The sequence below is a fragment of the Procambarus clarkii genome, chromosome 1, assembly GCF_040958095.1.
Source record: "Procambarus clarkii isolate CNS0578487 chromosome 1, FALCON_Pclarkii_2.0, whole genome shotgun sequence".
NCBI classification, from domain to species: Eukaryota; Metazoa; Arthropoda; class Malacostraca; order Decapoda; family Cambaridae; genus Procambarus; species Procambarus clarkii.
In genome coordinates this window covers 20,869,297-20,896,254 of record NC_091150.1, presented here as the reverse complement: position 1 = coordinate 20,896,254, position 26,958 = coordinate 20,869,297, and the positions used below count along the sequence as shown (strand labels likewise).

General features: G+C 47.1%; 1 protein-coding gene across 2 annotated transcripts in view; it reads right to left on the bottom strand.

Moving 5' to 3' along the window:
- LOC123754242 (uncharacterized) overlaps positions 1-26,958 on the bottom strand; it is a 125,416-nt gene that overhangs the window by 97,575 nt on the left and 883 nt on the right. The window contains exons 1-4 of one of the 2 annotated variants that reach the window (XM_069315021.1): positions 25,359-25,515; positions 12,110-12,201; positions 8,671-8,863; positions 1,731-1,944 (exon numbers count right to left, since the gene is read on the bottom strand). In XM_069315021.1, the coding sequence (XP_069171122.1) occupies positions 1,731-1,944; positions 8,671-8,863; positions 12,110-12,181 (479 nt within the window). In that variant the 5' untranslated portion in view covers positions 12,182-12,201; positions 25,359-25,515. Of the gene's footprint in view, positions 1-1,730; positions 1,945-8,670; positions 8,864-12,109; positions 12,202-25,358; positions 25,516-26,958 lie in introns of those variants that run through there. The other variant, XM_069314559.1, reaches the window with a different exon arrangement.

Sequence of the window (26,958 nt, the reverse complement as noted above, 5' to 3'; positions counted from 1 at the left end):
TTCTTCTCCTCGGTTTTTTGTGGCCCCTTTGGTTCAGGATTGTTTCTCCAGGGCTCATTTTATGTCGGCATTGGCCTTTGGGGGTTGCGTTGGGGAGCTTCATGCTCTCCTCCGGCACAGGGGTTTCTGCTCTTTCGGTCTTCATGATGATTTTGTTCGTTTGCAGCCGTCTCCTTCTTTTCTGGCGAAGAATGAGACTGCTGCTTTCCGGAGGAGTCCCTGGGTTGTTGATGCTTGGTTGGTCAGGCCTGGGGTGCATCATGTTTTGTGTCCGGTTGTGCTCTTCGCTGTTATTTGCGCACCACGGCTTCTGTGTCTGGGGAAGCGCTTTGAGTTGATCTGGTTTCCCTTCTTCCCTGTTCGCGGATGCGGGTCTGCTAGGTCGTCTGCAGAGTTATTTAAGCTCACCAGCCTGCGGTCTATCCCAGTGCCCATGACGTTCGTAAGTTTGCTGCTCTTGCTGCCATCTTTGGCAACATGTCCTGGGCTGACATTCGGGCACGGGGCTTTTGGCAGTCGAACAGGGTCCTGGCTGCTCATTAACTAGTGAACGTCCCTGGGCCTCATCGGGCCTGTGTTGCTTTGGGTCGGCGGTTGCAGCCAGTTGTCTCGACTTTGAGTTGAGGATTGAGCAGCGACCGCCTCCCGGGTAAGTCCCTATGTTTTCCTCTGTGGGTAGTTAGCTTCAAGGAGCCGAAGGGGTTTCCCCCAGAAAACCAGCATTGAATGTAATGAAACTCCATTTTCTTGGTGAGACCCAGAAGCGCCCCGGCATCCCTCCCTCCCTCCCTCCCTCCCTCCCTCTGGTCGGTGGTTTTTCGCGTGTTTTGACATCCAGCCTTAGAACTTAAGGGTGGATAACTGGCGCGAGGGGTCTGGCAATCCCCCTTCCCCCTCCCAGGGAGGGGGAAGCTGCGCAGACAGTGACGCGGCAATGTGTGACGTCATGCTTGCTTGCTTGTTTCTTTTAGGAAAGTTCTATCCACTTGTTCAGCTTTTGGTAGCAATATTTTAACCAGAACAGGGGTTTGTTTTGGGATGCTTACCTTTCTGGGTGCCTGACGCAGTCAATGGCAGACATAGAATGCTTCCAACCACACGGGGGTTTCTATAAGCCATTGCTCCCCATGCCTCTCTGAGTGGGCCAGGTTCTGGCTCATGGTCCCCAATATGCCCACAGAACTTTATACACATGACTGATGCCAAAGTCTGACATTAGCATATCAGCCTAGTAAGCTCCGGGGAGCCTCCAGGTCTCACCCAGAAAATGACGTTTCATTACATTCAACGCTGGTTATTTTGTTTAAGCTGGTTTTCCACATTTTACACTTATATTTTCCACATACTTTCCAGTCACAGAATGTACTTGGAATATTCTCTTTTATTAATATTAAATATTAAATATTTGTTTACACCGTTATAGAGAGGGTCGTTCTCCACTGTAATTATACACTCTGCACATGTGTAGAAGAACTGCTGAGTTTTAAAAGTGGCATCCCCCACACTGATCCCTTCCTTATACCATACTCTGCAAAGCTCAATCCAACATAGAGGTCAATGATTCCAATACAGTAAGACAACTACTATGCTAAATGCTAATCGGATTACACAATGGAAATTAACTCAACTTCATGTTCTTTTAGCCAGAGTAAACCAATTTCCTTCTTTATTATTAGTTTTCATTGTGCTTATCTATAAGAAGAATAAGATTACAAACACAAATGACTAACCATTGGATAAATATTTCAGGTACGGCCTGTAGAGCCTCTAAAAACTTGACCCGTTTCTCTTCCAATCTTGTAAGCGTGATCCTCTGAGGCTTTGAGGTAGGTAATGGTAAAGGTGGAACAAGTTCTTTCAGGATCATGGTCTCATATGGCCAGTTGATGGTCAGGGCACGTAAGACTGGCATGGCAGCTCTTGCTTTCTCCAAACAATCCCCTCCTATCAAAGGATAACTTACGAGTGTCAGTTTTCTTATTTACAAAAGCACACATACACATAAGAATGTACACAAATTATTTTTGTTTCCCACCTTTTGCACAACTATGTACATCAATATGATGAAACTTTTTCTTACACAGGAAGCAAGACATCATATTTCTGGACATATGACTAACTGGAAACTCCACTAGTTGGTTATTTTCCACTAGTAGAGTGAGCTCACAGGTTTGTGCAGTGCCTCACTGTCAAGTACATGATTGGTTTGTCAAAAATATTATAATTCTCATTATTCATTTAGTCTAAATAAAATTCAAGTGTTGTAACTTAATTTGGCAAGAAAATTATATAACAGACAAATAAAATTAAATAACAAGTGTCTCATATAATTATTGTTTACTTTAGGAATGTGTATTACTTATTTGATTCCATTAATAATAATTAATAGATAGGAAAGGTAACCCAAAGCAGCAACACTCAAAGAAAGAAAAAACCAGCATTGAATGTAATGAAACGCCATTTTCTGGGTGAGCCCCAGAGGCTCTCTGGAGCTTATCGGGCTAATAATCGGGCTAATGTATGTTATATTAGACCGGGACATTAGTTATGGAGTTCAGACCTACCAGGGACCAGCGCCAGAACCTGGCCCCTTCAGAGAGGTTTTAGGGAGCAATGGCCCTGGAAAACCCCATTGTGGTTGGGGGTTTTACTTATTTGCCATCGACCGGGGTTAGGCACCCAGAAAGGTAGGCATAACAAAACAAACTCCACATGGTAAGAAACTAAAACAAAAAAACAGAGAGGTAGAACTCCCAACAATCCCAAAGAAACAAGCAAACAAGCAAACATCACACTTTACTACTGCTGATTGTCCGCACAGCCCTGCCCTGCCCTCCCCTCCCCAAGAGGGGGAGGGGGGGCCCCCAGACCTCACCGCGCTGGCTGCCTAGCACCAGTTTGAAACCTAAGCTTCAACCAATGCGAAAAACCGCCGACCGGTGGGAGGAAGGGTTGCCAGGGAGCCTCCGTGGCTCACCCAGAAAATGGCGTTTCGTTACATTCAATGCTGGTTTTCTGTGAGGAGCCCCTACGGCTCCCTGGAGCTACATACCCAAAGAGAAGGAAAAGAAAGGGCTGATCCAGGAGGCAGCCACCACAAACTCTGCAACACGAAGTCGAGACAACAGGCAGCAACCTGTAACCCAAAGCAACACAAGAACGCACAGGAGCAGACACACTCACAAAATAATGGGCGGCCAGGAACCTGTGCGACCCCCAAATTCCAGTGCCCGAAATGATCCCAAGACGTCACCAAATACGGCAGCGAAAGCTGCAAATGTCAGAACGGCACGGGTGCAAGGATACACCACAGGCTGGCAGACTTAAGAACCCTCCGGACGACCTGGAAGACCTGAGCCCTGAAACAGGGATTGAAGGGAACCGGATCAACCCAAAGCGCATAACCAGCCACGGCATGCAGGTAACGGCGAAGAGCCGCAACCGGACACAACACATGATGCACCTCCAGTCGAACCAACCAAGCATCAATAACCCCTCATGAAAGCAGCCGACTCGGCCGTCGCAAGAAGGACGGATAAAGGCTGCAAACGTACAAACCTACCACCAGTATCAAAAAAGCAGAAACCCCTGCGCCTGAGGAGAGCCGGAAGCTCCACAACCCGACCTGCAGAGGCCAATGCCAACAAAATATGGCCTTTGAAAAAATCTTGAACCGAAGGGGCTACCACAAACTGAGGAGAGGAAAGATAAGAGAGCACCCTGATCAAGGATCAAGACGGCTCAGGTGACGCATAAGCAGGCCGGAGGTGAAACAAAGCACGAGAAAGCATGCAGAATGTGGCGGATGTGACGTCCACCCCAAACGCAAGCCGGAGCGGCTCCACCAGCGCCGCACGATACAAGGTGACTGTAAGAAGCATCAATTAACGTTCCTGAAAAACCAAGAAAGGACAAGACAACCCAATGCTAAAAAGAAGACAACCTACGAAGAGCAAGAAAATGGCGAATAGAAACGCCAGGAAACATCATACTGTCGCCGAGACGAAACTCGCAGGTGGGACACCATCAAGGAAGCCACCTGATCACCACAGAGATAGTGATATACCCGCGTCAAAAGACCGGACGCGAAGAGCCGAGGAAAAGGCCGAACCAGCCACGTACAGGACCGATTCGACTTGCCGAAGGAGGCGGAGCCGCAGGAAATGCCTTGGGTTTGGACACCTATCAAGCAGCATTTGAAAACAAAGCTGGGCCGGTCACCAAGGGGCCATGAGGACTACTCTTCTTGGGAAGGACTCCAACCGAACCAGAACCCGAAGCAACAGCTGGACCGGGAGAGGTAAAACAGGTAACTCCACCTTGACCAGTCTTGCCGAAAGGCATCCAATGCGAACGCCTCACAGGCAGGTAAGGGCACCACATAGAATGGGAGATGCCAAGACCACGCCGACGCGAAGATGTACATGTCAAGGAATCCGTACGTCCGGCAGAGCCAACGAAACGAGTCGGCAATGACCGGCCAATCCGTGAACAGAGGAATGAACCAAGACAGGCCGTCCTGTCTCGGGAAGTAGGACACACCCCAGACATGAAACACACGGATAGCCAAACCTCGAGAATCCAGCAGACGAGCCACTCAAAGGGACCAACCCCAAAGGTCAAGGACCTAAAAGAACCCCCGTGGTTCCGGCAATGAACCACCGGAGAACAGTCTGAATGAAGCCGGACGGTAGAGCTCCGAGTGACCCGAACCCTCCGAAGCGCAAACCAGACAGCCACGAACTCCCGAACCGTGCTGTTAGCCTGACAGACAGACCCCACCATTCCCAGCCGGCCTGGGAATGGTGGTTCCGGTGCCAAGGCACGGAACCCCAAAAACCCCAAAGAGGAAGCCGGCGACACAGCACCAGCACCAGATCCCTGGAGGACGAACCCATCGATCGCTAGAGAGGCAGAAGGGGGAGTCCCCAAAGGAACCAAACAGACGCCGAAGCCAAACCCGACCCGACGGGCAGACCAGCACGGCGAAGTTCAGACTCCTGCACAACCGTTCGTGCTCAAAAGCACCTCTTTCGCCTCCCCCCTAAGTAAACCTGCAACACCATAGTGAGCTTTCCCCACTCAAGTGTGCGGGTATGACAAAACGCATGCCATGCCCCAAGCGAAAAGAAAGGGCAGTCCACAAGCCAGGAAGAGCCTGGAACCTCATAATGCACCCAATACGGGGAAGAAGACCCGAACTCAAAAGAAATCGGATCCATCACAGAGGCAAAATCTGGGTCTCGCAGGAGGTAAGCACCGAGGGCCTCTCGAACATCTGTAGGGAAAATCCGAGAGATAGACATCCTCAGGAAGGATGAAGCCGAGGAACCCAAGGGAACCTGGAAACGAACCCGAGGGGGAGCCGAACCCATATCAAATTCATACAAGGAAGGGAGATATGAAAACCCGAACCTTGCAACAACAGACCCCGCCCAGAAGGTACCAAAGCACGGCAGGATCGAAAGGGGACCCAAGCGCCCCAGGCTGCTTCCCCCTCAGGCCCGGAAGCCTCCAACCCGGCTCTGTGGCAGTCATCCCCCCATGCCCTCTACCCTTGAAGAAAAGGCAGAGTCCAAGGAAAAGGTCTCAAAGAAGGGAGCCCGCAGGTAGGGCCCACAAGCCTCAGCGGGAGGAACCGGCTCAAATGCCTCAGTTTCCACATCGAATGGGGCAACCCCTGGAGTCACCCAAGTCTCATCCCCAGCTAAACCCTGCCCTGACTCTGAAACCCTCAGACGTCTGGGAGCCAGCAGCAGGAAAGGAGGAAGAGGGTGAACCATAGCAACAAGGGGAGGGCGAAGGACTGAACCAAGGTCAAAGCGACCAACACCCCCAAGTCTGGGTACCTAAAACCAAAACGGAGCAGCCCAAGGGCATTCACACAGACAACTAACCTAGCCTGCAACGCGCAAGCTGTTTGACCCCTATCTGCAGCTAAAGTAGAGTGGGTAAACTGGAGAACCACAACCACAACCCAGGAGGCCAGAGAGAGAGACGGCCGCTATGGTTATGCAAGCTGCGCAGTCTAGTGCTCTGCAACCAACAACAACCACCCCTTACCCAGGGTCAAACGAAAGCACCAAGACCTTAGCTGACCCCAAGGGCGAGGCAAAAGCCAAGCAACCACTACCTCTACGGGAGTGGGAACCCAAAGATTCCAGGGAAGGGAACCCCAAAATCCAAGGGGTGTACTTACAGGGTGCTTAGGGAAGGAAGCCCTAAGTGCATGCAGCCCTGGGTACTGGTTGATACCTGGTTGATGGGGTTCTGGGAGTTCTTCTACTCCTCAAGCCCGGCCCGAGGCCAGGCTTGACTTGTGAGAGCTTGATCCACCAGGCTGTTGCTTGGAGTGGCCAGCAGGCCCACATACCCACCACAGCCTGGTTGGTCTGGAACGTCTTTTAGAAAACAGTCTAGTTTTCTCTTGAAGATGTCCACGGTTGTTCCAGCAATATTTCTGATGCTCGCTGGGAGGATGTTGAACAGCCGCGGACCTCTGATGTTTATACAGTGTTCTCTGATTGTGCCTATGGCACCTCTGCTCTTCACTGGTTCTATTCTGCATTTTCTTCCATATCGTTCAATCCAGTACATTGTTATTTTACTGTGTAGATTAGGGACCTGACCCTCCAGTATTTTCCAGGTGTATATTACTTGGTATCTCTCTCGTCTCCTTTCTAGTGAGTACATTTGGAGAGCTTTGAGACGATCCCAATAATTTAGGTGCTTTATCGCGTCTATGCGTGCCGTATATGTTCTCTGTATTCCCTCTATTTAAGCAATCTCTCCTGCTCTGAAGGGGGAAGTGAGTACTGAGCAGTACTCGAGACGGGACAACACCAGTGACTTGAAGAGTACAACCATCGTGATGGGATCCCTGGATTTGAAAGTTCTCGTAATCCAGCCTATCATTTTTCTGGCTGACGCAATATTTGCTTGGTTATGCTCCCTAAACTTTAGATCGTCGGACATCATTATTCCCAAATCCTTGACAGGCTGTTTTCTTACTATAGGCAGATTCGATTGTGTTTTGTACCCTGTATAATGGGGCCTCGACTTACAATGCTAATCCGTTCCCAGAGATGGTTCGTATGTCGAAATATCGTAAGTCGAGGCGAATTTTCCCATAAGAAATAAAGGGAATTGAATTAATCCGTTCCCCACCCTCCAAAATATTAACATACAAATACATTTTATACTGCATACAATGTTTTTTTCTAACTACAATACAGTACCTAAGTTTCTCTTACCTTTATGGAGGGCTCTTGATGGTGTATGGAAGATGGTGATGAGGGGGGAGGAAGAGAGTTCCTGTTTGGAAGAGGAGTCCCCTTCCATTATCACATCAGGCAGTGATGTTCTCTCTGGGGTACTCTCTCTCCTACGTTTTGCCTGAATACCACTAGGACCTGGTTGTGGTTCAGTGCTTGTTTGTCTCACTACAAATTTGTCAAGAGACATTTGTTTTTCCCTTCGTTTTAACATTTGTCTGTAAAGATGCATCACAGTGTCATTGAATAGGTTAAGGCAACGACCTACTGCAGCTTGATTTGAGTGAGTCGTTTCAGCAAAGGTTTGCAATTCTTCCCATGCTGCACACATTTTCTTAATTGTTGAGGAAGAAACATTCTGTACTCTTGTTTCTGCTCTATGGTCATCCTTACATGGGTTTTCATATGTTGAGCCTTACCACTGACTTTCCTGGGACTCATGGCGTGATATATAATAATTAATGTTCAAAATGCAAAAAATCACCACAAAAGCGAAATTTCTTATAGGCGCGATCGTCACTGAGCTGGCAGCTGTAGTAAACCGAGGCAGATTGGCCGCGTGACCGGGAACCATGCACTCGGTCGACCCGAACGTGTACCAACAAATATCAGAAGTCGACGACACCATCGGATGTCGGGTCGCATTTTTTTATGAAATTTACATCGTAACTCGAAATTATCATAAGTAGGGGCAATCGTATGTCGAGGTGCCACTGTATTATGTTTCAGGTCCTCATTAATGCCGTACCTGAGTACCTGGAATTTATCGCTGTTAAACATCATGTTATTTTCTGTTGCCCAATCAAAAACTTTGTTGAACTGGACTCCTGGCCACTGCACCAACACACAGCAAGTACCACTGCATCGATGGAAATCCTGTCAGGTAATTGCAACCAGAGTAGACAGTCGACAAACTGGAGGTCTGGCCACCAGCTTGGTGGGGGCAGGGCTTACCCTCCCCATCCTGGGGACGGGGGTTGGCACGAATAAGCAGCGTGCAGGGTAATGACATGTTGCCTGTTACCTTGTGTTCCTTGGAGGGAGTTTCTAGCCTCTGTTCAGTTTCAGGTTGCAGTTTTTCTACCAGGAGGAGTCTGTTTTGGGGTGCCTACCTTTCTGGGCGCACAACCCCGGTTGATGGAAGACATGAATATACTCTCATACAAGGAAGTTTCATAGGCCATTGCTCCCTGCACCTCTCTGTAGGGACCAGGTTCTGGCTCGTGGTCCCTGGTATGCTCAAACTCCGTAAGAGTGAAGCTCCAAACTAATATAGCTAATATCAGTCCGACAGATCCAGGGAGCCAATGGGGCATCCCACAGAAAACATCTTTTACATTGAGATTTTTTATTAGATTTCAATTCAGACAAATAATGAAAAATGTTGAAAACATACTGGAATAGAAGCTCTTCTGCATGACAGCCTGAAACAGTGCGGAATAAAATGTGTGTGGAACCTTGGGTAAAATACGAAAGGCTGTGTGTTCATCTTTCATTATAGCACAGGCACTTAGAAACTCCAGTCTTGAAAAATCTTGGTCGCCCAACTTTGTGGTGTGAAGTGTATCGTCCTCACTTATACAAGCCATCTATGGGGGTAAGAGTAAACACGAAAGAAAAGGTCAAAAGAAAGGTGCAACAAGATATTGTAAACACTGTACTTGAAAATTATGTACTTGTGTAATATATGCATCATTACTTCTAATTAATGATGGTATAGAAAAATTAAATAATAATACAGTATATAATATTTACTAGTAATATTATATTCCATAACCTCCCCCCCCCCAAAAAAAAAAATGGCAATGAATATAATGATACACCAATTTCTGGGTGAGCCCCAGTGACTCTGAAGCTATTCACTAATGTGGTTCTCATCTACCAGGTCGCATCAGCCATCTACCAGGTCACATCAGCCATCTACCAGGTCGCATCAGCCATCCACCAGGTCTCATCAGCCATCCACCAGGTCTCATCAGCCATCCACCAGGTCTCATCAGCCATCCACCAGGTCTCATCAGCCATCCACCAGGTCGCATCAGCCATCCACCAGGTCGCATCAGCCATCCACCAGGTCACATCAGCCATCTACCAGGTCGCATCAGCCATCTACCAGGTCGCATCAGCCATGGAGGCCTACCAGGGACCGGAACCAGAATCTGGCCCCCCCTCACAGAGGCTCAGGGAGCAGTGACTTTTTGCCACCTCACCAGGAGGTGGCAAAATAGGCGTCTAGAAAGTCAGCAAGTCAAAACAAACCACAACTGAGTTCAAGAGACTGAATCCTCACAACCCGCTTAATTAACACTTTCGCGCTCTCCGCAAAGGTCACTCAGCCAACCGAATGTGCGCGCTGCGTTTTTATCGCTTAAGCGTAAAAACAAAAATGTGTATACTCATTTTACTCTTCTGACCTTAGTTCTCATGCTACGTATTTCATTTTGGTACCAACGTGTTCGCAATAAAATTCTCTAGAAGAACATTAGTAAAATAAGTCACGAAACATATAGGGATACCAGCACCAAATAAATAACTACGTAGATGACTCGCCGTGAGCGCCCATCAGCAACAAAATGTTTTTACTCTTGGGATTGTAATCACCTCCACACTTGTTCTACAGCGTTAATTTTGGTATCAATGGACTCGCAATGAAATTCCCAACACGGTGATATGAATATAAGCGTAGAATAATGATGCAGCCCGCCCGCAAGAGTGTGGGAAGTGGTGAAATTGTTACCCGGTATCGGTGACGGGACGACGCACGGCGCTTTGAAAGTTTATACTTATTTCACTCTCATGACATTAATTTTCTATGTACGTCATTCATTTTTATGTCAATGTGTTCGCAATAGAATGTTCTATGTGCCCATAGGTAAAAAATATCAACAAAGCGTAAGTTAGAATAGCGACAAATATAAAACAACGCTGGAACATATCAGTGAGCGTCAAACACACACGAAATATTTTTACTTTTGTTATGTTTGTCAAGATTATACTTGTTGCACACAGTTATTTTTGGTTGTATTTTGATCGGAATAAAATTCCCTAAACAGACATATGCATATAATACATGATATGGGGGTAGAATTACCAGTATAAACGGCTAAAGTCACCCACCTGCAACCCGTTTGGGACAAAATACCATTTGATCGAAGTTATCCACACCTTTCAAGAACTTATTGTACCATGCAGCCTAGTGGTGAGAAAGAGAGCCTCATAGCGCGCAGTTTGAAACAAACCCAAAGTAAATCGGATAAAAATTGAATTTTATACAAATATTTTAAAAGTAGACATAACTTTATGTCCACTATGCGTTTACATTAGACGAAACCGAACGCGCCGGCGCGTCCAGATAGCGCGAAAGTGTTAACTCCCACCAATTGTGTAAACAAATGATCGAATCTCCTGAAACTAGCACAAGCTTCTCTGCCCCGATTTCCCCTACTTGTTTGAGGGAAAGGAGCTCACCACTTCAAAGGGTTTAGGCAGCTAGTTTTGAAGTAAATACACAAAGAAGACCCACCAGACTCTCTGGAAAAGAGGGAGAGGACCTGGAAGTCACCGGGACTCATCCAGTAATTGCCGTTTCATGGGTAGCCCCTTGTGGTTTTCTGAAGCTAACTACCCCACAGAGAAGGGATAAACACAAGGAAGAGTGAATCACAAGAGAAAGGACAGCAACCTCTTATGAGAGACACGATCCAAAACCACATAAGGATGCCAAGGTCAAATACCATTCATCAAACCTCGGGCCACTAGAACCCTCTTAGATCACCAAAACAGCCGTGCGAGCGGCAATTTCAAACATCAACGGCATGAGGGTAGACCACAGGCTGGCTAAAATTAAGAACACTGCAGATGACCTGCCCACAAAGCATCCATTAAAGCAAAATCGGTGGCACAAAAATAGTGGCAGAGAGTTCCCACCAGGCATAGAACCTGATGCACCCCCAGCAGAACCAACTAAGAATCAATAATCAAAAGCCCACTCCGAAAGAAACCAACCAACTTGACCTTCACCAGAAAAGAAGAAGCCGGCTGCAAATATACAAATCGTCAATCAGGGTGAAAGGAACAGAACCTGCATCTTATAAGGAGACCCTAAAGCTGTCTCAACAACCAGAGGCAAGAGCAACCAAAAACAAGGCTTGGAAAAAGAATCCCGGACTGAAAGGGACACAGTGAAATGAGAAGAAGAAATGTGAGAACATGATCAATTGACTGCACAGGCTCAGATGATGCATGAGCGGGCCAGAGGTGAAACAAAGTACAAGACAGCCTGCAAAATGGACCAAAGGTAGAACAGTACTGGTGCCGAATGCAAGCCACAGCAACTCCACCACATGATATGAGGCAACAGTATTCAACATGAGATGCCAAACAAGAAAAAGCCAAGAAAAGAGAGCACCACCCACTTGGAAACCAAAGAACAACGATGAAGGAAAAGTGATGAATGAAGCACCATGAAACCTCATACTGCCACCTAGAAGATGAATGCAGTTGGGGACACCACCAAGGAATCAACCTGTCCATCATAAAGATAGTGATAAAGACGAGCCAAAACACACCCACATTGAATGTAATGAAACTCTAATTTTTGGTGAGCCCTGGTGGCTCCCTGAAGCTATTACTGATAGTGTGTCAAATTGGTCATGTTTTGGCCTGTCACTATCAGTGACAGGCCAAAACAAGGCCAAAACATTGGCCTTGTTTTGGCCAAACATGACCCCTGCGACTGATGTGACCCAGTTGTGGGGAGCTATTTCAGCGACTCACTAAGGGCGTCCTTACAAAAAAATCTTAAACACAGTATTTTGAGTAATATTATTACTAACCTGATTGTTGATTTTTGGCATCAAAGGAGGAAGGATTGAATCCAGTCGATGATACAAACATCCACCCAGCATCCTGAGTACCTTCGAGTGTCCTGAAAACCATGTTTAAATTTTTTTAAACTTAATTATCATACATTTGTACAGTAAAGACAAATAAAATCAGTTAAGAAAATACAATACTGTAGACTATAAAGAAAAAGCATAAATTTTAAAAGTCAACTATCAATTTTATGCAAGAGCATTTTCTCTACAGCCCACTTTTGAGTGACTAGCACAGAATTTTGTTAAGAATCTTAAGGGGAAATGAAATGCCAATTTCTGGGCGAGCCCCAGTGGCTGCCTGAAGCTACTATCACTGATAGCTTACCAACTATAAAAAGTCTGTGAAACTAAACAGACCACTTTTGGCTTCAAACAAGACTGCAGCTTCAAGAACCACCCAAAGAACTCTCCCTCCCCCCCCCCCCCCCAACAATGTACACATATGATTGCAATCTTGAGACTAGCACCAGCTTGTTCACCCCTCACCTACCCCCCTCCCTCCCTCCCCTGGGGAAGGGGGAAGGCAGCTAGTCATGGGCAGCCAGCTCCCTCACCCTCAGTTCTATGGTAGATGTAACCAACCTCCCAATGAACTGGAGGAAGGGTATCGGGGAGCCACCAGGGCTCACCCAGAAGTTGGCATTTCATTATATACAACACTGGTGTTCTTGGGGAGGGGGGCAAGCCCCTTGTAGCTTCCTGAAGTAACTACCCATGGAAAAGGGCAACAAATCGGCACTCACCAAGAAGGAGGGAGCACTGTGGGAATCAGGACAAAGAAAACATGCCCAAACAAGAGACACGACCCAACAGCACATAAGGGTGCCAGGGCCCAGGCACATTAATAAGATACTAGGCCACCACAACCTAGTGCAACCACCAAAATCCCCCATGCCTGAGTATCAGCCCAAGACACATTCACGAACACTGTTAACAAAGCAGCAGAAATCTAAACATCAATGGCATGAGGATAAACCACAGGCTGGCTAGAAGAAATGATACTACAGACAGCACGAGACATACTAGCCTCTGAACAGGGGGGGCCAAGACGACAGGACCAACCCAGAAGATACCCACCAAAGCAGAACCAGTTGCCTTAAGGTAACAGAGGAGAAGTGCCACAAGATACATAATGGACTCCTGGCTGAACCAAGCATCAAGAATGAACAGACCCCTCAGGAAGCCAATCAACTTGGTCTCCACTGGAAATGAAGAAGCTGGCTATGAACAAACCAACTACCCACCAGGGCCAGCAAACAAAATCCCCTGCCTCCAAAGGTGAGCAAGAAGCTCCCCTGCCCCTACAACTGGAAGCAAGGGAAACCAAAGGCAAACACCCAAGCAAAAAAAAACAGACAAAGGGGACACTGTAAACCGAGCCAAAGAAAAAAGGGAAAAAAACCAGCGTTGAATGTAATGAAACGCCATTTTCTGGGTGAGTCCCGGAGGCTCCCCGGAGCTATCCATGGCTGATATGGGTATCCTAACTATTTTGCATTAGTCGATGTGGGTGGAGTTCTAGGCCAACCGGGGACCACGAGCCAGAACCTGGCCCCCTCACAGAGGCACGGGGAGCAATGGCTCATAGAATGCACATGTGATTTGGAGCATTCTATATCTGCCATCGACCGGGACAGGCACCCAGAAAGGTAAGCGCCCCAAACAAACCCCTATTCTGGTTAACAAAAAAAAACTGACAAACGAGTGGACAGAACTCCCCAAAAGAAAAACGAGCAAACCAGCATGACGTCACACGAGCCGCGCCGCATGTCTGCGCAGCTCCCCCCTCCCCGGGAGGGGGAAGGGGGAGCCCCAGACCCCCGAGCCGGCGATCCACACCCCAGTTCTGAGGCTGGACATCAAAAACCGTGAAAAACCGCCGACCGGAGGGTGGGAGGGATGCCGGGGAGCCTCCGGGACTCACCCAGAAAATGGCTTTTCATTACATTCAATGCTGGTTTTCTGGGGGGAGCCCCTGTGGCTCCCCGGAGCTACCTCACCAAAGACTACCAAGAAAACCAAGGGCACTTACCCGGAAGGCGGTCGGTGCTCCACACCTCAAGACGAAGCCGAGACCACGGGCTGCAACCGCCGACCTAAGGCAACACAGGCCCGACTGGGCCCAGGAACGTTAACAAGGTAGCGTGCAGCCAGGACCCTGTTCGACCGCCAAAATCCCCGTGCTCGAATGTCAGCCCAAGACATATTGCCGAAGACGGCAGCAAGAGCAGCGAACTTACGAACGTCATGGGCACAAGGATAGACCACAGGCTGGCTGGATTTAATAACCCTGCAGACGACCTGAGAGACCCGAACCCGCAAACAGGGAAGAAGGAAAACCGGATCAACCCAAAGCGCGTCCCTGGACACTGAAGCCGTGGCGCGCAGATAACGGCGGAGGGCCGCAACCAGACACAACACATGGTGAACCCCCGGCCTGACAAACCACGCATCAACAGCCCAAGGACCCCTCCGGAAAGCAGCAGTCTCATTCTTCGCCAGAAAAGAGGGAGATGGCTGCAAACGAAGAAACCGAAGACCATGACCAAAGGAGCAAAAACCTCTGCGCCGGAGAAAAGCATGAAGCTCCGCCACACGACCCCCAGAGGCTAATGCCAACAGAAAAAGAGCCTTAGCAAAGCAATCTTGAACCGAAGGGGCCACCACAAGCCGAGGAGTGGAAAGATAGAAGAACACTCTGTCCAAGGACCAGGACGGCTCAGGTGGCGTATGAGTAAGCTGGAGGTGAAACAATGCCCGAGACAGCTTGCGAAACGGCGCAGAAGTAACATCAATACTGAAAGCAAGCTGCAGTGGCTCCGCCAGCGCCGCACGATACGAGGCGACAGCATTAGGCATCAGATGACAGTCCTGAAACAACCAAGAGAGAAAGGACAACACCCGAACCGAAAGCGAGGAGCAACGACGAAGGGTCAAAAAGAACCTGAAGGACCGCCAAGAAACTTCATACTGCCGCCGAGAGGAAACTCGCAGGTGAGAAACCAACAAGGAAGCCACCTGCCCACCATAAAGATGGTGATAAACAAAAGTCAAAAACATCAAACGCGAAGACTCGCGGAGAAGAGCGAACCAGTCTCGTACCGGACCGACCCGATCTCCTGAAAGAGGCGGAGTCGCAGAAAAACCCCCGGGGTCGGACACCGAGCAAGCAGCGCCTGAAACCACGGCTGGGCTGGCCACCAAGGGGCCAAGAGGACCACACGACCCTGGTAAGTCTCCAAGCAAGCCAAGACCTGGAGCAGCAGCCGAACCGGGGGAAAGAGGTACAGGAACCCCCACCTCGACCAGTCTTGCCGAAAGGCGTCGATCCCGACGGCCTCGCAGTCGGGGAAGGGCGCCACATAAACCGGAAGATGCCTCGACCGTGCCAACGCGAAGAGATCCACCTCCGGGCGCCCGAACGTCCGGCAGAGCCAATGGAAGGAGCCGGCATCGACCGTCCATTCCGTGGACAGGGGAACGAACATGGACAGGCCGTCCGCCAGGACGTTGGACACCCCCTGGACGTGAACCGCCAGGAGAGCCAAACCCTGAGAACTCAGCAGACGAGTCACCCGAAGAGACCAACCCCAAAGAGCCAAGGACCGCATCGAACCCCCTCGGTTCAGACAATGAACCACTGGGGAGCAGTCCGAATGGAGCCGCATCGTCGATCCGCGGGCGACCCGAATCCTCCGAAGCGCAAACCATACCGCCGCGAACTCCTGCACCGTGCTGTGGATCCAACGGAAGGACGGACCTCACTGTCCCTGGCCGGCCTGGTGAGCACTGGTCACAAAACCCCAGCCTAGGGATGACGCATCCGTGAACACATCGAGCGAGGGCTCGGGTAGGCGCCAAGGCACTGAACCCCAAAAAACCCGAAGAGGAAGCCGGCGATGCAGCAGCCAACACAAAGCCCCCGGGGGTCGAACCCAGCGATCGTGAGAGAGGTGGAAGGGACATCCCCAAAGGAACCAGAACAGCCGACGAAGCCAAACCCGACCCGGCGGGTAGACCAACATCGCGAAGTTCAGGCTGCCACACAAACTCTCGAGCAACCGCCGGGTGACCTGGGAGCCCCCCAGAAACAGACCCAGGCGAGACCGCAACCGAAGGAGAGACTCCGGAGGAAGAGACAAGGAAGCGGTCCGAGAGTCCCACACAAGACCCAGCCAGGACCGAACCTGGGAGGGCACCAGATGGGACTTCCGCCAGTTCACCAGGAACCCGAACCCGGCGAGCTGGGAAAGCACCAAATCTCTGGCAAGTAGACACGTGGACCGACTGGGAGCCCAAACCAGCCAGTCGTCGAGGTAAGCCAATACCCGAACACCTAAGAGACGCAGATGGGCCACCACGACCCGGGTAAGGCGTGTGAACCCGCGAGGTGCCAGGTTCAACCCAAAGGGGAGACAACGAAAGCGGTAGCATTGACGCCCCACAACAAAACCGAGCCAGTCCCGGAACCCCACATGAATAGGGACGTGCCAATACGTGTCCTTGAGGTCCAGGGACACCATCCAAGCGCCCGGCTCCAACAGAAGCCGGACCTGGGACAGAGTGGTCATCCGAAACGAGGGGCAAGAAACCCAAGGGTTCAGATGGGACAAGTCCAGAATGAACCGCAGGTCCGCACAGTCCCGTTTCGGAACTGGAAACAGGCGGGAAACCCACCTGAGGGACTCCGTCCCTCAGGTGGGTTTCCACGCCCACGTTTCCACGACCACACCCAAGCGCACCCACTCCAAGATGACCTGACGGAGCGCAGGAGAGGAAGCCTGCCCTGTCAGCCCCGAACCCCCAGCAGGAGGCGGAGCCACCCAACGCCACCTCAGGCCGCGAGAAACGACCCGAAAAGCCCACAAATCGTGAGACCAGGCATGAGCGAACAGAGACAGCCTCCCCCCCATTGCCCCGTCAATGGGGCGAACCGCGAAAGGGCCGCTGCCCCTTACGAGAACCCGACCTGCACGCAGAGCGAACACCGCGCCAACCAAGCACAGGTGGGACCGCAGGCGGCACCGGAAACGAACCCAACACCTGTGGCCCACCCCAACAAACGGAACTGCGCGCCCTGGTACGACCCCGCCGGGAAGGAACCCCCTGGGTCCCCCGGAGAACCAACAACTCAGACATAGGGCGGCAAGAGGAAGAAGCCGCCTGAATATAACGTTCTACCGCAGAAGCCTCAAAAAGCAGAGGACAAAAGGGAGAAGACAACCTAAGAACCAGGGCCCAAGCGGATTCCAAAGAGGAAGCCAGGACTGCCTGATGACATGCGAAGCATGCAGCGAAAACAGCAGCAACGCCTCCCGCAGGATAGGCGCAAAAAGCTTCAACATGGCAGATGACGCCCGAGCAGCTGAGACCAAGGCGTCAGATCCTGGAACGGCCCCAAGCGCCTCAACATTCTCCGCAAACCAATCCGAAGATAGCTCCAGGAGGAAAAAGAAACGCAGGATCGAAGCCAAAAAGCCACGAGCGCTCAAATCCTCCGCCACAAGAGCAGCCGATAGGGAAGGAACCTGCACATGGAGCTGCACCGCACCAACATCCCGCAGAAGGGCAGGAGCAAAAAGACACTCATTAAGATGCTCAAAATCGCCCCCCAGGTAAACCTGGACCACCGTCAACACCTCACGCCACTCAAATGTGCGGGTTCGACAGAACGAGTCCCAAGCATCCAGCGAAAACAAGGGGCAGTCTGCAAGCCAGGACAACCCCGGAACCTCATAACGAACCCAGTAAGGACACGAAGATGAAAACCTGAAGGAAGAAGGATCCATTATGGAGGCATACTCCGGGTCATGCAGGAGGGAAGCCGCCAAGGCCAACCGCACCTCAGACAGATACAGGAAGCCGAAAACCTCAGGAAAGATGGAACCGAAGAACCCACAGGGACACGGAACCGAACCTGGGGAGGAGCAGAACCCAAGTCCAAATCGTACGCAGAGGGGGGAAAAGGAAAACCCCACTCCTTGCAACAGTAAGCCCCGCTCAGAAGGACGGAAAATCCAGGCGGGATCCAATGGAGCCCAAGGCCCTCAAGTCAGCTCCTCCCCAACCCCAGGAGCCGCCACACCAGGCTCCAGGGCCGAGCCGTCCTCCAAAGCCCCGGCCTCACAAGAAAAAGCCGGGGCAGCCGAAAGCTCCGGAAGAGAAGGGGCCCACTGGTCAGACCCCGGAGCAGCGCCTGGAGGAACAGACTCGAATGCCTCCGTAGCCCCCCCCGGACGGGGCAACCCCCGAAACTGTCCGAGTCTCAGAAACCGCTAAACCCCACCCCGACCCCGAAGCCCTCAGACGCTTAGGGGCCAGAAGCAGGGGGGGGAGGGAAAGAATGAACCACCGAAGGGGAAGAACAAGGGGGCGCAGACGGAACCAAGGCCGAAGCGACCAACACCCTCAAGTCTGGGTCCCTATACACAAAGCGGGGCAGCCGCAGGGCGTCCGGGGAAGCAATAACCCGTGCGCGTTGCAATAACCTAAACCTACCATGCAACGCACGAGCTGCCTGCACCCGAAATAACTCATCAGCAGACTGGGTGAATTGAGTCACAAACAAGCAACACAGCTCGCAGGACTCAGGGTCGAATGTGTCACCGACCAAACAGGCAGCATGACGGAGGCAAAAACAATGAGAGTCACCCTGAGACAAGGGGACAGAGCAACCCTCAAACTCACACACAGCAAGAGGGGACGCAAGGGTCTCCTCCATCGGACCCAAGAGCCCCCGCGGGGTTTCCCAGGGCCCCTAGACTGGGTCTGCTAAGGGTTATCCCAGGCAGGGCACTGCTAACCGGCGGCCCAAACTACAAAGCAAACTGCTAAAGCTGAACCCACGGGACGTGTCCACTCGCGAGGGCGAAGCAGGGGTGCCACCACACAAACGACCCTAATATAAGGGGAGGGAAAAACAAGGCAGACTCCCCCCCCCCCCCACCAGGCAAAAACAAAAAGAAAAGAAAAACCACCCAAGTGGACAACGTACCCAGAGGGAACAGAGCCGGCCGCTATTATAGGTGAAAACTAGCTACGCAGTACCCTGCGCCCCACCAGTGCAATGACTACCACTAAATCAGCTGAAGTGGAATGCTGAGCTCAGGTGCACATTCTCTAAGAACCCATGGTGAAACTCCATCTGGGCCAACTGCTTTGTTCTTACATAGTTCTGTGAGCATTTTTTCCACTTCGTCTCTAGACACCTTTATGTGCTCAATGTTGTTCTCTGGAATTTTTATTGTGTCTGGTTCCCTGAAGATTTCATTTTGCACAAACACACTTTGGAACTTTTTGTTTAATGTTTCACACATTTCATTTTCATTTTCTGTGAATCTGTTTCCCATTTTAAATCTCTGAATATTATCCTTTACCTTCAATTTGTTGTTTATAAATTTAGAAAATAGGCCTGGTTCTGTTTTACATTTGTCCGCAATACCTTTTTCAAAATTTCTTTCTGCCTCTCTCCACACAGCCGCGTAGTTGTTTCTCGCATCTTTGATATCGCTGATATGTTTGGAGGTTTGACCTCTTCCTATATTGATTCCATTTTTGTGACTTTTGGTCTCTGGCCCTCTCCCAATTTCTGTTGAACCAATCCTGTTTCCTAGTTCTGCATCTATGCTTTGGTATAAATTTTTTGTGCCTTTATCATATATATCACAAAACTTGACATACATCTCATTTACTTCCTTGCCTAGCAACAAGTCTGTCCAATTATACTCACTAAAAAAATTTCTAAGGTCGCCATAGTGTCCTCTCCTGAAGTCAGGTCTTTCAACTGCTTCAACCAATTATTTTCTTCCAGATTATAACGCATTGCATACTTTATTCCCAAAAAGACATGGTCCCTTTTACCCAAGGGAGAAAGGTACTGAATGTCAAATATCTCTTCCTCCTTCCTGGTAAATATCAAATCCAGCATGGAGGGAATGTCCCCTTCCCTCATCCTCATAGCTTGTTTAACGTGTTGATACAAGAATGTTTCCAGGATGAGGTCTACAAATCTACAGGTCCAAAAGTCCTCTGTTCTAGCTTCATATGCTTCCCAGTCTATGGATTTCAAGTTGAAATCGCCAACTATCAACAGTCGTGATCTATCTTTATCCGCTCTTGCTATAATCTCTCTCATTATTGTTATAAGACCCTCTCATTTACTATCTAGTTCCTCGTTTGTCCATGTGTTGCTTGGCAGTGGACTATGTGCATTTATGATCATTAGTTTATCATCCTCATGGCAGATCTCTACTGCTATTATGTCAACCTCTCAAGGATTGGCAATCATTATCTCTTTTACCTTAAGGTGTTCTTTCACCAGCACAGCAATGCCACCGCCTTTCCTAATTTTTCTGTCCCGTCTCCAAACTGAGTAGCCTCTTGGGAATATGACTTCATTTAAAATAACATCTTCAAGTTTTATCTCCGTGAGTGCAACAATGTCTGGTGTCTGCAGTTGTATTACATCACTTAACTCCGGTATCTTTGATCTCACTCCATCTACATTGGTGTATACAATTTTCAGGAACATGTTCCCCCCTTTCCTTATTCTTCAATACCCCTCTCTCTAGCAATTTTGTTGGTTTGCCTTTTTGTACCATTTTACTGGCCTGCCTACCACTATCCCTTTGTAGAGAAAAGAATTGATTTCTTCTTCGTTTCTGCTCTTATTTAGATGCTTTGCCTCTACGAGGTTCAGTTTCAGCTTCTCTCTGTCTTCTTTTGAAAGATCTCGTCTTAATGACTACACTTTTCCATCCTCATCACTTTGTAATTTTCTAGAATTCCTTAGTACTTCTTCCATCTGTTTGGCATCGTTTAGGGTGATCCTCAGAGGTCGATCTTTCCCTTTTACGTACCTGCCAATTCTCCTGTTGTCGCACACATTCTCTATGGTAGTAAGAAGTATCAAATTCCCCACCCTCCAAATATCAAATTTGGAGGAGGGTGAACTGATAATTTCCACGAGGCCAACAATTTTATCTACTATTTTCGCTTCTTCTACAGCTCTTTCTGACCTAGATGTTATCTTCTTTTTCTTTTGCAAGCAAAAATTATCAGGGGCTTACTCCGATCAACTGTGCTTTGCACCAACTTCGAGTTAGATGCCAATTCCTTTCTCACTTCCAGCCTAATGTTTGTTTTATCCTGGTTGCTGTAGTGTTTGGCTTCCTTTACTGCTTCTTCAATTTTTTCCTTTTCCTTGGCCACTTGTGCATAGGTGAGTTGCATATCTTTCTTGCACTGTTCTATTCCCTGTGTAACTTCCTCCATCTATACTAACAAAAGCTGTTTTTCCTGTTGAATTTCCTTACCTATTGTAGTCATTTATGTTTAGATTTGCTTTAACTTCTTCCAAAGCTATTTTTAAGAGTTTGTTTTCCTCTTCCATGGCTTTGCAATTTGTTTCCAATTGATTCTTGTTCTTGCACAAGTCTTTCACTAACCCCTCACGACCTAAAACTTTGCTATTCAAATGGTCATTACTTTTTTCAATTTACTGATTATTTCTACATTTGAGTTCACTATAATATCTAATTTTGCCAACTTGTTTTGTAGACTGCTTATATCAATGCTTTCTTCATTGAATCCCCCAAAATCAAGCTCTGTTTTGTTTTTCCTTTTTCCGGCAGCCATCTTGAATGTTGTTGTCTGCACTGTAACACTAGGGCAACTTTTTCTCATCTAATTTTTTCACTTCCCTTAGCACATTCGTGTTATCTCACCTATTTTTCAAAAGCACTACACAATTATGTTCCTTGAGACACCACTCACTATCATCAACTTGTGCTACAATACAGTGGCACCTCAACTTACGATAGCCCCTACTTACGATAATTTCGAGTTACGATGTAAATTTCATCGAAAAATGCAACTCGACATCCGATGGTGTCGTCGACTTCCGTTATTTGTTGGTACACGTTCGTGTCGACCGAGCACGTGGTTCCCGGTCACGCGATCCGACCTGCCTCAGTTTACTTCAGCTGCCCGCTTAGTGACGATCGCCCTATAAGAAATTCCGCGTTTGTGGTGATTTTTTGCATTTTGAACATTAAAATAATTATTATATACCACACCATGAGTCCCAGGAAAGTCAGTGGTATCTGACTGAGAATAGCAGAAACAAGAGTACAGAATGTTTCTTCCTCAACAATTAAGAAAATGTGTGCAGCACGGGAAGAATTGCAAACCTTTGCTGAAACGACTCACCCAAACCAAGCTGCAGTAGGTCGTTGCCTTAATCTATTCAATGACACTGTGATGCATCATTACAGACAAATGTTAAAACGAAGGGAAAAACAAATGTCTCTTGACAAATTTGTAGCGAGACAAACAAGCACTGAACCACAACCAGGTCCTAGTGGTGTTCAGGCAAACATAGGAGAGAGAGTACTCCAGAGAGAACATCACTGCCTGATGTGATAATGGAAGGGGACTCCCCTTCCAAAGAGGAACAACTCTCCTCCTCCCCCCTCATCACCATCTTCCGTACTCCATCAAGAGCTCTCCATAAAGGTAAGATCAACTTAGGTACTGTATTGTAGTTAGAAAAAAACATTGTATTCAGTATAAAATGTATTTGTATGTTAATATTTTGGAGGGTGGGGAACTGATTAATTCAATTCCCTTTATTTCTTATGGGAAAAATCGCTTCGACTTACGATATTTCGAGTTACGATCCGTCTCTGGGAACGGATTAGCTTCGTAAGTCGAGGCCCCATTGTACTTAGGTTTGTTGAAATATGCTGCAGCTCCTCCATATGGAATATGCATAATATGAAATATGCTCCATATGCTGGAGCATATGGAGAAATATGTGGTCTTTGTATGATGCATGATGGTGGACGTACAGCCTTTTGTACATAGTGTATAGTCACCCTTGTTGTTTTTCTAAAGTAACGTAAATATTAAGTTTGTTTATTTTTGTAAGCCAAGTTTTAAGAAATTATTATCTTATGTTGATTATAAATAAAGAATGAAATTATTTGTGTTTGTTTACTCTTGCAACTATCACACCACAAAGGACTTTAGCAGTTATATTTACTTTGTTTTACTTTTTTTTATTTAATGTGCGTAAGGCAAACTACAGCTGCCAGGTATTTGCTGCGCTACCTACAACACGTCACAAATTTATATAATTTTATATAATATATTTGTTAAAATACAAGTTGTTGTTCACGAATTACATGACGACTCCATCTATAGGATCATTTGTATTCAAATTTACATACTCTGTCCAAACAAAATTAAAATATTACAAAAATATATTACTGCAAAAATGCTACTTTTCTTTCTTCTTTAAGTTTCATGGATCACCTTTTTCGTCTTCGCGATACATGCAGTTTGCATGAAGGTTTTCCCCTCCCGATGACTGCGCAAGTGGTAATGTTGAAAGATGTGGCACTTACACTTGGCATATCAATGTTCATAATTTGGCAGATATTGAACGTTATCAATGTCTTCCATTTGTGTGAGGATAGTGACAAAAATAAGCATGAGTGGAACTTGACTCAGGACAGCAAGGGTGAGTTGTGTTGATGGTAACAAAGTGTTGCTGTGCTATTTATTTATTTATTTATTTATTTATTTATTTATTTATATACTAGAAGGTACATTGGGGGTTAAGAGAGAACATAGGAATGATGTTGATTTTACAATCTTGTAAAGCCATTAGCACGCATAGCGTTTCGGGCAAGTCCTTAAACTAACAGATAATTTTAAGTAGATAATTTATAGTAGAATTGACAACAAATGTTTATAGATACTTTACAGCTTTACTTTACAGGCACAGGTAATTTTAAGTAGAAAAATTACAGTAAAATTGACAAAAAATGTTTACAGGTCAACAAAAATAAAGATTAGAATAATACAATAATAACAAAACACTATAGTGAACAAGGATTACTAGGTACATTAGGATACATTAAAATAAAATATCAGGGTTATACATTGGTTCACCATAGCACAATTTGAGGATCATTTCAAGGAATAATGGAATAGAATATGCACTTAATATAACAACCATGATATCAGATGATATCAAAGATTACAATGGTAGAGTAATATGGTTTAGGCACATATATTGGGGGGATTTGGTAGCACTAGATACAGTGCAAGTTAAAGCACTAGGTAGGAAACTATGAAGATGAAATTACGTACTTTTTGGTTTTATTTTTGAATAAGGAAAAAGTTGGACAGTTTTTCAATTCATTAGGGAGTGAGTTCCATAGACTAAGTCCCTTTATTTGCATAGAGTGTTTACACAGATTAAGTTTGCCTCTGGGGATATCAAAGAGATATTTATGTCTGGTGTGGTGAGTATGAGTTCTATTACATCTGTCAGGAAAGTTTCAGAACAGGGTTTGCACTTAAGAAAAGGGTTTTATAGATGTAATTGACACAAAAGAATGTATAGAGTGAATTTATGTTTAGTTTAGGGAGCCGGTCGGCCGAGCGGACAGCACGCGGGTCTTGTGATCCTGTGGTCCTGGGTTCGATCCCAGGCGCCGGCGAGAAACAATGGGCAGAGTTTCTTTCACCCTATGCCCCTGTTACCTAGCAGTAAAATAGGTACCTGGGTGTTAGTCAGCTGTCACGGGCTGCTTCCTGGGGGTGGAGGCCTGGTCGAGGACCGGGCCGCGGGGACACTAAAGCCCCGAAATCATCTCAAGATAACCTCAAGATAACCTCCCCCTTAGTATGTTTAGGGATTTAAACAGGGGAGCTGCGTGTTGTCTGAAAGCAGAGTTTGTTATTGTCCTGATAGCAGATTTTTGTTGGGTGATGATGGGCTTGAGGTGGTTTGCAGAGGTTGAGCCCCATGCACAGATACTATAAGTAAGACAGGGATAGATAAGTGCATAATAGAGTGAGGGGAGAGCAGAGTAGGGTACATAATATCTGATCTTAGAGAGTATACCAACTGTTGGAAACTATGGAACTATGGAAAGTGTGCGGTTTAGTCAAGAGACTGGAGTTTGTAAGTCAAAGTATGTTTGGGAGCTAGTTGCAGTTCAGAAAAAGTTAGGGCAGATTAGGGTAGGGTAGGTTAGATTGTTTAGTAATGTGGGGTTAGTGTGTATAGGGTTATGATTTGTTGGAGAAGGTTTTTTGAGATATATACAAGAGTTGTTACATTCTTGTACAATTAATTAAAAAGGTTAATTAAAGATAAGGTAGGTTAGGTTGTCGTAATGCGGATCTTTACGTCTGAGATGTAATTGCACGTCTTCCTTCACATGCCAGTAGTACAGCGTGTTGAATATCTGGGAGAGGTTGGAGGATGTCTCGTCCCTTCAAGATGTTGTGTTGATTTAGGGGCGACGACGATCGTGGACAGCGACGACTCGAGTGTTGTTGTTGTTGTAAACGGTCGTTTATGCTCCCGTCACCAGCCTCATTTTCTTTGGTATACGGTATTTTACCAGATTATTTCTAATATTTGAGTTAAAGTTTTCCAGTTTTGTGGTTGAGTGAATTTACTGAATTTAGTTTTAACGATTAAACATTTGTTAATTATTCTTCCTCATGCTTGGTCCCTTTTATATTATTCTGTCTATTTTGTTTTTACAATTTGCCAACATGTCTTATTTTACTAGCAAAATTAGGTATACACAGCAATGTGCTGCTACCCTATTCTATATGAGATATTACAGAGTGTAAATCAAGAACTAGCTATACGTTCAACTATTATTCCCATCTCACAGGATGGTTAGTCATACATGGAATTAGAGGAGATAAATACCTGCCTTAATACAAAACAAACCAACTCAAATTCAATTTCAAATTCAAATGTTTATTCAGGTAAAGTACATACATACAAGGGGTGATACAAATATCGTTGAATTTATAGATAGAGCTAGTACATACAATGCTTTGACGAACTTTGACTAAACTGAACAACTGGGTATAAGTTTATCCAATATTCCCATCTCACAGGATGGTTAGTCACACACGGAATCAGAGCGGAAAATACCAGCCTCAATATAAAAACAAATGAACTCTAACTACAAATCAGGTGTGAACATAATATGTAAGGCTGATATATTAGCCTTCACTAGCAAAATCTGGGTACAGCACGAGAATATCTTCTAATATTCCTGAGTGTTTGAAGTAAACACTATGCAAATAAAGGGACCCAGTCTATGGAACTCACTCCCTATTGAATTGAAAAGCTGTCCAACTTTTGCGTCATTCAAAAACAATACTAAAAAGTACCTAATTTCATCTTCATAGTTTTGTAGCGAATAAACTTATACTCACTCCATTATCTCATCATCTTAATGGCATAACTAATTACACAAGCTATAATCCTATCCCTATTTACAGGTAACGAGTTTTCCACCCTCCTATCTTACTGTGGGGTGTAGTAACCGTATATAAGCCAGTGATTTGAGAATAGCAATACGGGAGGCATCTCCCGTCACGCAGGGTGCAGTTGCGCCTCCACAGATCTCCAGTATCATCTTTTGATACTGGTAATGGCTCGAAAGGGCCACCACTTACGGGCTATTCATGCTCGTGCCACCTCTTGGGTGGCTTAATCTTCATCAATCAATCAGAATAGCAAACCAGTACAATCTCCAGTCAAGAATGTAGTACTCGGTGTAGGCAGTTCTAATCGACCCAAGACGCTACAGCTTCGACACAGAGCAGACAGCAGACTACGACCTCATCCACCTACAACGCTCTCCCGCGTAGAGCTCCGCGACTCCGGCCACACTCAGCTCTCTGCTCTGCTCCAGGCTTCGTCTCAACGTCTACGACACTGCTGTATCCAGGACTACTACACTGCTGTATCCAGGACT